Consider the following 15366-nt stretch of genomic DNA (forward strand, 5'->3'; position numbering starts at 1 on the left):
TACTTTTAAATTTATCACCACCATGTAATGCTAGATGGTGTTTGGAAAGAGAAACAAAAAATAGAGAAAAAATTTAGTTAATATTTCATTAATATTTTCTTCACTTTTTCTCTTTTTCTTTTTAAATTTTTACAAAAATTCATGATCCAAACACAGTTCATGAAATCCATGCCAATTTCTCTACGTAATTTCAGTCATCTCTATGGCAATTGAGAGTTCAAATTGTCCCTAATTAAGCTTTGGACATGTTAGGCAAAAATTAAAGTCTAAGAGATGGAAAATGGCATATTTTTTTGCACTACAAGACAAGTGGCCAAGCTGCAGGAGATTTGTACATGTCTAAGCTCTCAATTTTTTTTCTGTCTCACCATTTTTCATCAACTATAACTTTAATTTGTATAATAAACTCAACAAGCAAATATCTTCTTCATATGTGCTATCTTTTTTATTTTTTTTTTATATTTTATCCTTAATTGTCTATTAGTCTATAATATCTCTTGAACTATATCTCTGTGGTCTGGAATCTGCGCTATTTAGGGTGACTAAATAAATAGCCCTCATCAAACTTTAGAAACTCTTTTTTCTTCTGAATCTTATAAGTTTGTGAAATTAATTAAGCCACTTATCCAATGTGAATCTATCAATTTTAAAATTAACTTCATAACTATTTAAATTTTTTGTAATTTCTTTTTTCGTAACAACTATCTCTTTAAATTTGAGATCCGAATGGTTTAGAGTAAAATTTTATGAGTTTTCAATTTGTATTTTTTTTGATAATTTTTTAAAATATTTTAATTCAATTTTTTTTAAAGTTTTTAATTTCATATCTCTCATCTCCTACTAGCCCAACTATGTAGTCTACATTTATCTATACTATTATTAAGTGAATGCCTAAATTAGTTTAGTGAAACCTTCTTCTCCTCATGTCACGTGGCAACTTTATATATGCTAAAATAAAAAAAATTGTTATATATAGCGTAAGCAAGTTTGAACCCAAAACCTTGGGTTTTATTAAGAATATACTTATCACTCAAGTAACATACATATTATGATATTAAATTCTTTATTATTCATTTTTATTATTAGTTATCTGAATTGCACACGTATCGCGTGTGCCACCCACTATTATTATTTTAAAGTGATACTTCTCATTGATTAGTAATAACCGCATAAAATATCACTATCCTACTCAATATTTACTTCAAACTAAGTGGGATGTGACCAATAGCGAATGATCTATTACTCTCAAACCGTCCTTTATTCTAATCCACTAATATCCATCCTATACAAATTTCAAAATGTGAAAATTTCAAGATATTGTGAATAAATTGAGATGGGGAACAAAAATATTTAAAGACAAAAAATCCCTAGGTGATGAATCACATATTGGCTTGATTAATTCATGTAATTCATTTCTTGACATTTGAACCTTCCATTCATATGTAATTCATGTACTAGGAATTTTAACCATCAATTCATGTAATTCATGTATTAGGCATTTTAACCATTTCATATAGAATAAGATCAACAAAGCTTCTAGAAAAATAAACACACAGACACACACATATATATAAAATGTTTCCCCCTTCTCTCTATTTATATCAGTAGCATGATTACTTCAATGGTAGACCCATGTCTTCCCTGCAACTGAGATCAACTACTACTACTCCTTCTTCTAAGATGTTTGATTCCCCGAGACTCGGCCGAGCCAAACTACCCATCTTCTCCACCATCTCCTTCGCTGCCATTCTACTCATCATCATATTCGCCAACAGTTTGATCTCCAATCTCTCTCTCCACTCTGTTGCTCATCACAACAACCAACAACAAAAACTCAAATCAACCTCAACCCATGAGCTTCTTTCCCTCAAAGAAGAGGTTGTTACAGAGCCACACATTGAAACCCCAAGTTCCAAGAAAGAGTCATCAGAGTTGGAGATATTCAAGAAAACAACCCTCACTACCCAATTCCATGGCAGAGTCACAGAGTTTCTTGATGATCATTGTAGAGGTCAGTTCTTCATGACATGGATTTCCCCTGCAAAATCATTCGGGCCTAGGGAGTTTCTTGCATTGGAGAGTCTATTCAAAGCCAACCCACGTGGGTGTTTGTTGATTCTGTCAAGAACTATGGACTCTGCTTTTGGGTTTAGGATCTTGAAACCACTGCTCGAGCTGGGGTTCAGAGTTCTAGCAGTCAGGCCCAACTTGTCGTCTCTGTTCAAGAACACACCAGCTGAGTCATGGTTTGATGACATCAAGACCGGTAACAAGGACCCCGGTGAAATTCCCTTGGCTCAGAACCTGTCTAATTTGATCAGACTCGCGGTTCTGTATAAGTATGGAGGGGTTTATTTAGACACTGATTTCATAGTTTTGAGGAATTTCTCAGTTTTGAGAAATTCACTCGGAGCACAAAGCGTCGATGGATCGGGTAAATGGACAAGATTGAACAATGCAGTGCTTGTTTTTGATAAGAATCATCCAATTCTGTACAAGTTCATGGAGGAATTTGCTACCACTTTTGATGGGAACAAATGGGGGCACAATGGACCCTACTTGGTTTCCAGAGTGGTTGAGAAGATGGAAACAGAAGGACCTAAGGGTAATTTCACTGTCTTGCCGCCCATGGCGTTTTATCCGGTGGATTGGATTAGGATAGGAGGGCTTTTTGAAAAACCGACTAACCGGGCTCATTCAAAATGGATCGAAGCCAAGTTGTTTCAGCTAACCTGGGCGAGTTATGGGGTTCACCTGTGGAACAGAGAGAGTAGCAGATTGAGAATTGAAGAGGGAAGTATCATAGGGAGATTGATTTCAAGTCACTGTGTGATTTGCAGGCCCATATACAGTTCTTAGACATGCTTGCCCCTAAGCTGAATGACATAGCTTTTTCAGCTATGAAGTGGGTATTTTGATTGCTGTGAAATAGAAGAATGGATTCTTTGATTCAGATTGAAAATTTGAGTTCAATTTGGTACAATAAGCTCCAGAATCAAGGGCTTTGGAATTGAATTTCAATCAATTCCAAAAGATTCTTTTGTTTTCCGTGTTGGTTTTTGTTTTGCTCTTACTCTTTTTCAGATGTGAATAGGAAAATTGCTCCTGTGATAATCTCATACATGTAGCAAAATGTAATTGATATTCAATGTTGTCAATAAATGTGCATGTGAAAGTGTTTGTTCTTGTTATGGAAAAAGTAGAACGACAAATGAGTTATTTAGCTATAAAAACCTATATTTATAAATAAAATAAATAAATAAATGAGTTTCACTATAAATATAGAGATTACAGTTAGTAAGATCTTTCAACACGATCTTCTATTATAGAAGACCTTCAAAAATTACTAGACCCTAAACTCTAAAATAACTCAATATGTACAAGAATCCGAAGAGAAGCATATTGGGTCAAAACAGATAAAGAATAATATTAGGGATCATGAAAAAAATAATATGAAATATATCATGAAGATTTTTCATCATTTGATTAGAGTGTGGTGTTTTATTGTATGTGTAATCCAAAAACTACGTTAATTGAAACCTCACCATTTGCCCGTTAATTGAACTACGTTATCAGAACTTTCTACCACAGATCATACTCCTCAGCCGTCTCAACCTCAACCCGAATCGGAAATCTCTGGATCTCCAAAAACTGAATCTTGGCAGCCTCCTAAACGACTTGGTTCTATTCAACCTGTGTTTGCTAATTCTGGGTTTTCTACCAACAGGCAATCCAATTCCATCCATGGATCTACTCTCTGCACCCAACACACTTTGAGCACCACTTCCAGACCCAAACACAGGTCCAACATTCCTGTTTATGGACTTCCATGGATCATCATGAACTCCATCGTCTGTATCGCTGCCCCAAAGGGGAATAGACTTAATTATGGGAGAGCCACTGTAGTCATTCATATGGGTTGCCAAGCTAGTATGTTCCATGTCGAATAATCGCCTCAAAGAAGTGCTTCCTTCTTTCATCAAGTCTAACAGAGATTTACTTATCCGTGAAGATGAAAACGAAGAAGAAGAAGTGGCTGCAGAGGAAAAAGAAGACGAAGAAAAGTAGAGTGATTTCTGGTATTCTATGATCTGTCTGATCTTGTCTTTTTTAGCTTCTGTGTTGATGGTGAAAAGGGCTTCTTCATCTTTTTCTTCTGTTATCTCTGATGCCATTATTTTCTCAAAAAAATGGTACTGGAAAACAAGGAAAAGAAGGGTATAGGAAGAACTTGAGATGGCTAATGAAAATCATTAAAAAAATTGCAAAGCCGGCAGGAGAATTCATTTGTACTTTCAGTTGTTGAAGGAAAGTTGATTTGTGTAAGAAAAGACAAGATTGGAATTACTTAAAATTTTCGTTTTATTTATTTATTTTTCTTCGTTCTGAATCAAGAATGGGCAACATATTTTTCTTCGTCCCTAAAAGTATATTTATTAGTGACATTATTAAAATTTTATAGCTAAAAACCCTATTTTTTTTATTTTTTGGGACGATCTTTTAGTGATTATCCTTACAACGATAAAAATTGATACCTAAATATCTTTTGCAACCAGGGGCGGCTTCAAGGCCTGGCCAGGGGTGTCACCCGAACCCCCTGGCTGAATTATTATTATTATTATATAAAGATTAGATTTTAGGAAAAAAATTAGTTATTGAACCCACTAAAATATAACTTTGAACCTATAGATTTAAATCCTACTCTTTTGAACCCACTATTTGATAGTGTTGATAATGAGCTTATTATGCAACGATTTCAAAATATGAAATCTCGTCGTGGTCAATTGTAGAAACTCGTGTATTAGCATGTCTTTTTGCTTAAATAATAGTATCAATATATTGAAATATTTTTGTTTATAATTTTAGAATTTAAATTAATTTGTTGATTTTTTTCTCCATATGTGATATAATGATTAATGTGAATTTTCTGTAAGATATATGGTATTTAAGTTTTTGATTGACACCATTGACAAAAATTCCTGGAGTCGCCATTGTTTGCAACAAAATTTTTACTTTTAGAGATCAAAAAATTTGATCTTTAAAACTCTTATATGTTGTAGTGGAAATCTCTAAAATATAAAATTTGATTTTAAGTGAATTTAAGTACACATTATAATATTAATTTTATTATATTCTTACTTATTTGAATTAGACGCGATAATGTGAAAGAAATTTATTTATGTATAACATTATCCATACAAGAATGAGAGATTACATAGTAAACCAAACACGCCACGTTTTAGAAACACATGCCCTTAGACATTCTGGTTGACACAATTCTTGTTGAGGCTAAGACAATACTGGATGACTTGTTGACTTAAGATGATCTATAACATAATATATATTCATCATCCTCATTAATTAATCATACGGGGGGATACGGATATGGAAAGTCTTTGTGATGAATTTAAACGCAGCAACGGCAAAAGTGACAAAGCCAACAACGAAAGCCTTGAATGCCCATGGACTTGCAAAGTATTTACGCCTCAGACGTGCCATCAAATCCAACAAAGATCCTTTAGAGTGTTTTTTTTCTAAAGTTTCTTAAAGTGGTATATTGTGTGGTTGAAATTTAATGCTGAAAAATTGATGTGACTTATCATTAAATCTCAACCACACAATGCACCACTCTAGAAAATTTTAAGAAGAAAAAATTCTAGAAGATCCTTACTCCATCAAATCAGTCCAAAAAGCCTTGCTGTAGTGATTAGCAGCACTGATTGTTTCAGCGAAATAATTATAAGACTCCTTGAGAACAACTTCCTTGCAGAGATTGTTGAAGAACTTGGTTACATCTTCACCGGCGCCTAGATGGTTACGTATGATTCCAGCCTTGTCCAGCACATGAACATCTTTGTCACTGCTTATGAGGGTATCCATAAAATTGGCATATGATGTAAAGTAACGACAAACACCAGGGGGACACTGCTCGTAAGCAACGAGGTTTCTCAAGAATGGCTCGGTGGACTCGTAGATGAACAAAGTTGGGATTACAAAACGAGCTCCATAAATAATCTTGGAAAGACATTTATATTCATTAAACCTGATCTTAAATTCTTCTCCGCTGGGGGCCGATTGGATACAAACTTGATTCCTGCGAATTCGAGTCTGATGCAGAAGGCATGGACAGTTTAAGATGGTTGAGTCTTGGGTTTTTTGTAAGAATCGTAGAGGTTATGTGGAATATCGAGGATATGAAGATAATCAGCTTTCTTACTCATCTTCTGTTTTGTTCTTTCATTGACTTTTGATTCTGTATTCAAAATGTCGCTAAAAAATTAGAAGACATAATCAATAAGAGTAAGATTCATACACGGTATAGGTGAGACTGTGAGCCCGAACAACCTCTGGAGAACGAAGAAAGGAAGCTGGTTCTTGAGCAATAACAAGTCATGTCGAGTATGAAACATCCATCGATCACCAACATCTCTTCGTCGAGCTTATCATAAACTTCTTCCACATAGCATTTCTTGGCTTCCTCTAATGACTCTCTCATTTGAGTGAGACATTCGAGCAGAATCAATTGACGCTGATCTGACCCCACACAGGTGCTTCGACTGAGGAGGAAATTCACATAACTCAATTTGATATTGTGTACTGGTGATTTGAAATAGTTTCGGTCCTCACTGTGAAGAGGTCCGATGGAGACGAGGCGAGGGACATAGGCACTTTCGTTGAGCTTACGAAGCTCATCGGGGACCCTGTAAATGCTAGCAGAAGATGTGAATTCAGTCTTATGTGTTCCTTCATCAATTTTTTTACCAACAGCCTCTGTAAGCCTCATCATGAGACCCTTAGGCTTACTGATTGCTCGCATCGGGCAAGTGATTATCTTCTTCTATATCGATCTTGGGTTGTGCTTAATTTGGGCTAAAATGGTTTAGGATTTATGGGTTTGAGCAAAGAAAAACCCACTATTTATAGATGCTTTTTAACAATTCGTTTCTTTAATCAACAAAAGTTTTGCCTAGAGGTTTAAGCCATTTTTGGCATACCCACATTGCTGGAAATTTGTGACAAGAATATTCTAATGAAATATTTAAAACTCATGCAATTCTTCCATGATCTCTTGAAGCTTTCGACGAGATTCTGATGCACGTGAAACATGAACAACAACATAATCATATAGTAAAAAAAATTAATACTCGTCTACGATATGTTGATATTATATCAAAAGTGAATTGCCCTTAAACTTGTACAGTTGTTTATATTAAAATGAAATTTACCAAAAATGAGATGATTTGAGGTAAGCTCAAATTTAAAAATTATAATGAAAATTACTTCTATTAGAAAGGGTTAATTACAAAACAAACCCTAGGGTTTCGCGTGTTTTTCAATTTAAATCCCAGAATTTCAGTTTCGACAAATTAAATCCTAAAGTTTCATCCGTGTTTCAATTTGGCCACTCCGTTCATCTCCAACATATTAAATTAATGAAAATTTGGGCAGAATTTCAGATTCAAACCCACATGTTTAAACGTTTGTATCTCCCTCGTCGTAACTCCGTTTTGCCTCATTTTTTCGTCGTTGGATTGATCTCATGGCCTAGTTTTCTTTCCACTTTTCATATGCTTTGTTCCACATCTTTTTACTTGCTATCAGAGCTCTGAAAGTCTGTCAAAAACAAGATTTTTCTCTTTTTGGAAAAAAATTTCAAATTCAAATGCACATATTTAAGCACTTGTATCTCTCTCGTCTAACTCCGTTTCCTCTCATTTTTGCGTCATTGGATTCACCTCATGCCCTAGTTTTCATTCCACTCTTCATACGCTTTGTTCCACATCTTTTTACTTGTCGTCGGAGCTTTGAAAATTGGTTAAAAAATAAGGTTTTTCTTTCTTTGGGCAAAATTTTCAAATTTAAATCAACACATTCAAGCACTTGTATCTCTATCATTGTAATTCTGTTTCACCTCATTTTCACGTTGTTAGATTGAAATCATGGTTTAGTTTTTATTTCACCTTTCATATGCCTTGTTTCGCCTCTTTTTGCATGTCGCCGGAACTTCGAAAGTTGGCCAAAAGTAAGATTTTTCTCTATTATTTTTTTGTTTTTGTTTTTTTTCTTGATGCTATTGCAACATTATTCTTGGCAGTTGAGATGCAATGGATGACGCTTGATTGAAAACCAAGGTGCCCTAACATGCTCATCAACTCATTTGGTTTTTGATTTTTATGTGTAGTTGTATACCTATCACTATTCGACGATATCGCCACCATTACCACCACCACCACCACCACCTTTTCTTGCAGATAATAATGATGAAGTATCAGCAGCTGCAGTAGCAAGCCAGGAGGAAAAGCCGTGGAGGAGGAGGAAGAAGAGAAAAAACTTATTTTTGGCTAACTTTCGAAGATCCGACGGCATGTAGAAAGAGATAAAATAAGGCATATGAAAGGTGGAATAAAAATTAGGCCATGAGTTGAATCTAATGATGCAAAAATAAAGTGAAATAGAGTTATGACGACGGAGATACAAGTGCTTGAATATGTGAATTTATGAAGAAAGATTGAATTATCATATTTTCATTATCCCTAATTAATTGGTTACAAGATATTTATATCGTTTCCTTATACATCACTCACATATATGTATCTATCACTCTAACAATATTGTAACAGTATTCTAACTAACTCAAGAATCTAACTACTAGAACTTGTACAGCTGTCCTTACTTAATTTGCTATCCATACATGCTTGTGAGGTAGTTGGTGGCACAACCCATTCCTGAGGCTGTAGATAAGCTACATTATCAGCCCCTCACAAACGATTGGGGCAATGAAGCACCAAGAGCTTGTCCTTGAGATAGTGAAATCGAAAATTGGATAGAGGCTTAGTAAACACATCAACAATTTGATCAGTAGAAGGCACATAATGAAGATCAATTTGTTTAGCCATCACCTTTTCGCGAATGAAATGACAATCAATTTCAATGTGCTTGGAACGAGAGTGAAACACAGGATTAGAAGTAAGGGCCACAACAGAGAGATTGTCACACCACAAAATGGGAACCCAAAGAGCAGGAAGACACACGCCCTTTAACAACTGCTGCAACTAAGTGAGCTTAGCAACAGCATGAGTTAAGGCCCTGTACTCAACCTCAGTGGAGGACCTGGAAACAGTGGCTTGTTTCTTGGTTGACCAGGAGATTAAATTGGGACCAAGATAGACACAATACCCAGAGTTGAATCGTTTATCCACAGAGTCACTAGCCCAATTAGAATCAGAGAAAGTATGAAGGGAAAAAAGACCTGGGAAAAAATGCAGTCCATGAGAAATAGTGCCTTTGGCATACCGAAGCAACCTTTTGACAGCCTAAAAATGAGCATTGGTAGAAGAGTGCATATGTTGATAGGCCATATTAACAGCTAAAGCCAAATCAGGGCGAGTGATGGTAAGGTATTATAGACCACCCATAATGGTTCTGTAGAAAGAAGGCTGAGAAAAATGAAGAGAATCAGTGGCTGAAGGAGAGGGTTTTATTGCTAAGGGAGTAAAACATGGTTTGTAGTCAACTAGATTAGCTTTAAGCAAAAGACCAGCTGCATACTTCTCTTGAGACAAAAAATAGCCATTATCCTAAGTATTAACAGAAATACCCAAGAAGTAGGACACAGAGCCAAGCTCTTTCATAGAAAATGTATGATGCATTTGACTAAGAAGCTGAGTAATGAGAGCAGGATACTGCCAGTCAATAAAATATCATAAACATAAACCAAAAGAATGGTAAGACTAGTAGGGGTTTGTTTGATAAAACATAGATGGACCAGAAAGACTGTTATGGAAGCCGTGAGTAACCAAAAAGGAAGAGAAAGTAGAGTACCATGCCCAAGGGGCTTGTTTGAGGCCACAAAGAGCCTTTTTGAGCTTACAAACTTGAGTAGGATTTTGAACAAAACCAGGAGGCTGCAGCATACAAGCCTCCTCATCTAAGTGGCCATGAAGGAAGGCATTGGAGTTGCCCAATTGCTTGATAGGCCAATAAAAATGGAGAGCCAAACACAAAAGAGTACGGATAGTGGGTTGTTTGGCCACAGGACTGAATGTTTCTTGGAAATCAACCCCTTTTTGTTACAAATATCATTTGGCAACTAACCTTGCTTTATACCTAGCAATATCCTTTTAATGCGAAATACCCATTTGTAGCCAATGGCTACTTTTAGAGAAGGAAGAGGAACCGACTCCCAAGTATCTTGAGTCAGAAGGGCTTGAAATTCTTCTTGCATGGCAGCAACCCAAACTGAGGAATGAAGAGCTTCTTTAACAGATAGAGGCTTAGTTAGAAGAAGAGAAGATAAGGCAGTGAGACAAAGAGGATGTCTAGATTTAGATCTAGTGACCATGGGATGAGAGGTAGGAGCAGGTAAAGGAGCAGTAGGAGGTGGAAGAGGTAAATCAACAGTGAGAGAAGTAATGGGAATAGCAGTAGAGGTAAGAGGAGAACACAAAGGAACTAAGGGCATAGATGTTTGAGAAGAAGAGGTCTGAGACGAAGATGATGACTGATATGAAGAAGAAGACTGAGTCAAAGAGGAAACATATGAAGAACCCCAGAAAAAAGAAGTAAGAGTGGGGATGGGAGAGGAAGAAAGAGGAGTGAGATGAAGAAAAAGATTGAGTTAAAGAGGAAACAGATGAAGAACCCAGAAAAAAGAAGTAAGAATGGGGATTGGAGAGGAAGAATGAGGAGCATCAGAAAAATTGTGAGAAAAAAGAAAACAATGTTCATTAAAGAGCACATGTCTAGAAACATATATTTTGCCAGTGATAGCATCAAGACATCGATATCCTTTCATAGTAGGATGATAGCCCAAGAAAACACAAGCCACAGATTTGGGCTGAAGTTTATGAGATGTGTATGGTTTGAGCCATGAAAAACATTGGCAGCCAAAAACTTGGAAATAAGAAAAATCTGGAATGGAATAAAACAAAACTTCATAAGGAGATTTATTGTGAAGAACATTACTAGGCATGCGATTGATAAGAAAGATGACCACAACCACTGCATTAAACCAATAAAGTAAAGGAATAGAGGAATAATGGAGTAAAGTGATAGCAGTATCAATAATGTGCCGAATAGTGAAAAAAGTTTGAATTATCATATTTTCATTATCTCTAATTAATAGGTTACAAGATATTTATATCGATTCCTAATACATCACTCACATAAATGTATCTATCACTCTAACAATATTGTAACAGTATTCTAATTAACTCAAGAATCTAACTACCAGAACTTGTACACCTGTCCTTACTCAATCTGCTATCCATACATGCTTGTGAGGCAGTTGGTGGCATAGCCCATTCTTGAGGCAACAGATGAGCTACATTATCATTTTGAATCTGAAAATTTTTCCCAAAGAGAGAAAAATCTTATTTTGGGCCAAATTTTAGAGCTTCGACGACAAGTAAAAAGATGTGGAACAAGGTGTATAAAGAGTGGAATGAAAACTAGGCCATGAGGTGAATCCAACAATGTAAAAATGATGCGAAACTGAGTTACAACGAGGGAGATATAAGTGTTTGAATATGTGGGTTTGAATATAAAATTTTGCCCAGATTTCTGTTAGTTTAATATGACGAAGATGGATGGAGGTGTCAGATTGAAACACAGATGAAACTCTAGGGTTTAATTTGTCGAAATTGAAATTCTGGGGTTTAAATTGAAAAAAACGCGAAATCCTGGTTTTTTTTGTTTTGTTTGTAATTAACCCTATTAGAAAAAACCTAGTTTGAAATTGTAAAATTGCTAAATCAAAGCCTAGACATTGGATTGGCCAAATTTCATGACATTTCGAGCATTAGTTGTTTTGCCTCTACTAGTGCTTTTTATTTTTCCTTTTGCTTTGTTTGTCGATGAGTTCTAAAAACTCTATGGTCAAACTGTCCACATCAACTTCAAAAAAGAAAAAGAAAAAAAACATTGGCAATTATTATAGGAAGAGATCTCCTCCAATCCAAAATATGGATTGGAAGGCGTTGTTTGGATTTGAGCGCCTTATCACGGATCCCGTTTTAATGATCTGAACCGTTCAATTTGTTGGATACTTTGTGTATTTTATCACAAAAAAAGGTCGCTATGTTAATTATGATCTATTTAACTTATTGCGTTTGTCACAAAAAAAAAAAAAAAAAAAAACAATTTGGACGACAATTGTGTTTTTAAAAATAAAACATATACATAAATACATTTTTTTGTGACAAACGCAATAAATTAAATAGATTACAGGACCAAAACAACGTCCTCTAGTCTCGTAATCAACATTTGAAACTAATTAAAGCAATTCATCCATAGTCTATTCAAACTTTCGAGAGATCCTTTAGAAAAAAATCCTCATTCTTTCAAGCATTATTTCAAAACAAGATTTGGAACATTTGATAGTTATTCTAGAGCAAGAATTCAACCCTATTTAATTATTGTACAATCTTTTCAAGTATTTGACGGTTACTCTAAATCAACATTTCAAAATCAAGCAATTCTTCCTCATTCTTTTGAAGCACACAACAGTTATTCTAAACCAAATTTAAATTTTTAAGTCATGCAATTCATCGTGAGGGTACCTGATGTATTAGATTTTAAAAACCTTTTATCCATAACCTAGAAGTTAATGTTATAAAGATATGATTACTGAAATATATTGGTAAGAAATACAAATTATTATTTTAAAGACAATTTTTTTTCCATTTTTTAATTCTTGTATTTGTTCTATTCCTACTTTCTTTTTCTATTTTCACACAATATTACCAATCGCATCTTATTGCCATTGGCTACTTGCTAGAAGGGTTGAAGAAAAACAATAGTGGTGGACAAGTGGACAAATAGGTAGAAAAGTGGACAAATAGATGAACGGATAAATATATAGATAAAGGTAATATAATCTCTAAAATTGTTATTGTTATTTTTGACAAAAATGAATAGAATTTGAAGTAATTGGTCCAAAAGTTTCAAATTTAGGTTTATGGCCCAAATACCCCCTTTTTTTTTTTTTTTGGAAAAATGCAATTCATTGTTGATTAGGAAAAAAAAATTACACGTGGAAAATTTTATAAATATTGATAATTAAAATCTTAAATTTTTTTTTGTATGTATGTATAAATATTTTTTTGAAAACCCTACTAAATTGTAATTTTCCATTTTTGTGGACCTAATTCTACAGTACTAATAGAGCAGGCCCAATAAGCTCAAAGCTTGGTTTGGGCAGTTTTTTTTTTTTTTTTAATAGCAAAAACCACAAATTCACAATTAGTATATGGACCTTAATGGATATCCAACACAGGCAAGTATCTCTTCAAGCTCTCGACAAGTCATTCTACGCATGTAGAATGCGAATAATAGCAGAATCGTATAGTAAAGAAAGTTACATTCCTTTTACAATATGTTGATGTCATATTTAATATAAAGTAGTGCTTTTCACTTAAATGTTCTACAATTATGGCATGTGGCATACTCAAAATTTACCATGTATCCTAATATTTATTTTGTTTTATTTTTATTACATTTTGGTTTTCTTTTAAGTTTCTTCAATAATAAATCTCTTCATGTATCATATATACACATAAAATCAAAATTTAATACTTTATAAAAAATTGTAGTGTATTTTTGTGTCTTTTTGCAAGTGTTATGGGACAATTGTAGCTTAAAATTTTTAAATAAATAAATTTACTTCAAGAGAAGAAAATAAAAAAGAAAAAGAAAAAAACTATTTCCAATTTGAATATGAATTAAAAAAAAAAAGAAAGAAGAAAACTTATGACTTGCAAACTCATGATTGATGTCTATTTAAAATAATTGCAAATTTGCAAATTTTATTTTGATATGTTTATTTTTCATCAATTTCTTTTCTTTTTAATTGAGAATATAAATTGTAATATAAATTATTTTTCATAGGTTTTGTTTTCTCACTGATAATGTAATAACTTAAATGGAGAATGGGTCGGACTGATCTACGCTTCCAACGGGCCTACTGACCTTGATATCCACGAGGGGTGCCTGCAAAAAGGTCCAGAGGGGGAGATTATCCCCCGACAGATGCTTCGACGATCAAGTTAGGTTAGGGTAGATTGATTTGAGAGAGAGAGAGAGAGAGAGAGAAGTAAAGAGGATACAAAACTTAACCTCTAATGTATCTCTAAGGCTTCCTTATCTCCTTTACTCATCATTTCCTTGTCCATTCTAAGTTGTCTTGTTGGCCGAAAGTCTATGGCCTAATTAACATCGTTCATGGTGATTCTGCATACTCCAGCGTGAGGGGTCTTGCTGCATTTAATGCTATAGTGGCCTCATTAAATGGCTAATGTATGAGTGCAATAACTTTGCAGGATCTTTATCTACTTATGTGGTTAATTCCCTACCTGACAAGTGTTTGAATGCTATTGGTCCTGGGCCAGAATTGGCTTCTCAAATTTACTGGGCTTACGGGGCTTTAACACCTGGGCTGTGAGCTGGACCCTGAGCCGTGGGCTGGGCCCCCCTGGGTGCCCATCAATATCAGTAGTCCCCCATTCCCAAGTGCAGCTTTAGTCCAACGAAGGGAATATGAATGGAGATGAAATAACGAGTGACCATCGAGAGTGGCCTACCATCAGGATGGCTGACCGTCAGTAGGTCCACCGTTGTGGACTCGCATTTTTCCACGCCCCGCCTTTCGGAAAAGGTTTGAAAAAAAGGTCTCACAGTTTGGACTCCCGCGGTTCTGAATCTAGTCTCACAAGTGCAATGTGAAACTGATAATCATCAAAGAGTCCAAATCCAACAAACCTTTTTGGAAAATCGATTTTAAATCAAATAATACCAAAATTGGACTGCTTTGCCAGATTACAGAGTCGCCACCTAAATATTTTATTTTGGAGAAATATAGAAAACCCTGACTCGTGCCAAAGGCCACGTGTTCGTCATCACCAAAGTTGTCTTGGCTCGAGAACTTAGGTACGAAGGAGGAATGTCATGAATTGAGCACCCCCGCTCGCCCGATCAAAGATTGGCTCTGCTAATCATGATATGTTCATTTATAAACATTATGCGTTCTTATTTCGGTTATTAGCTAACTTTACTATGTGACGCACACAAGCAAGTATAGACTAGTCGCAAGACTTGGAAAATTCAACTCATGTTTGTTTTCGAAATGGTTGGAATTTGCCACCCTCAAGTGGGCTTAAAGATGCGGATTTGCCACCAAACATAGTGGGTTTAAAACATGATTTTGCCACAAAAAAGTGGGCTTAAAACGCACATTCGTTGAATCGTTCCAATTCAAACAACAAGCCTTCATCCATAGGCATTTATGCAGTTTAGCATTTAAGCACATAGCCTCATGGCAAGCATGCGAAACATGGAAATATGGTAATCACACTCATGCAAGTATGCTAA

The 15366-nt window shown here is 35.1% G+C and overlaps 2 protein-coding genes across 2 annotated transcripts; one reads left to right on the plus strand and one right to left on the minus strand.

Moving 5' to 3' along the window:
• Positions 1-1371: 1371 nt before the first annotated feature.
• LOC114287504 (alpha 1,4-glycosyltransferase family protein) lies at positions 1372-3199 on the plus strand. The gene has a single exon (XM_028230881.2). The coding sequence runs from the start codon at positions 1633-1635 to the stop codon at positions 2857-2859; it is 1227 nt and encodes a 408-aa protein (XP_028086682.1). The 5' UTR covers positions 1372-1632; the 3' UTR covers positions 2860-3199.
• A 2468-nt stretch (positions 3200-5667) lies between these two features.
• LOC145821312 (uncharacterized) lies at positions 5668-6817 on the minus strand. The gene is made up of 2 exons (XM_082917819.1): positions 6314-6817; positions 5668-6015 (listed from the first exon to the last, which is right to left on the minus strand). Exons 1-2 carry the CDS (start codon positions 6815-6817, stop codon positions 5668-5670), a joined length of 852 nt encoding a protein of 283 aa, XP_082773945.1.
• Between the last annotated feature and the right edge of the window lie 8549 nt (positions 6818-15366).

The sequence above is a fragment of the Camellia sinensis genome, chromosome 3 (assembly GCF_055761805.1).
Source record: "Camellia sinensis isolate YWXY chromosome 3, ASM5576180v1, whole genome shotgun sequence".
NCBI lineage: Eukaryota > Viridiplantae > Streptophyta > Magnoliopsida > Ericales > Theaceae > Camellia > Camellia sinensis.

What these genes read in the sequence shown, in the direction of transcription:
- LOC114287504 (XM_028230881.2), top strand. Translation starts at nt 1,633, where the DNA reads ATGTCTTCCCTGCAACTGAGATCAACTACTACTACTCCTTCTTCTAAG.
- LOC145821312 (XM_082917819.1), bottom strand. Translation starts at nt 6,817, where the DNA reads ATGCGAGCAATCAGTAAGCCTAAGGGTCTCATGATGAGGCTTACAGAG. An exon ending in CACAGTCTCACCTATACCGT is followed by an intron (nt 6,016 to 6,313) that starts GTATGAATCTTA and finishes TGTCTTTCCAAG; the next exon opens with ATTATTTATGGAGCTCGTTT.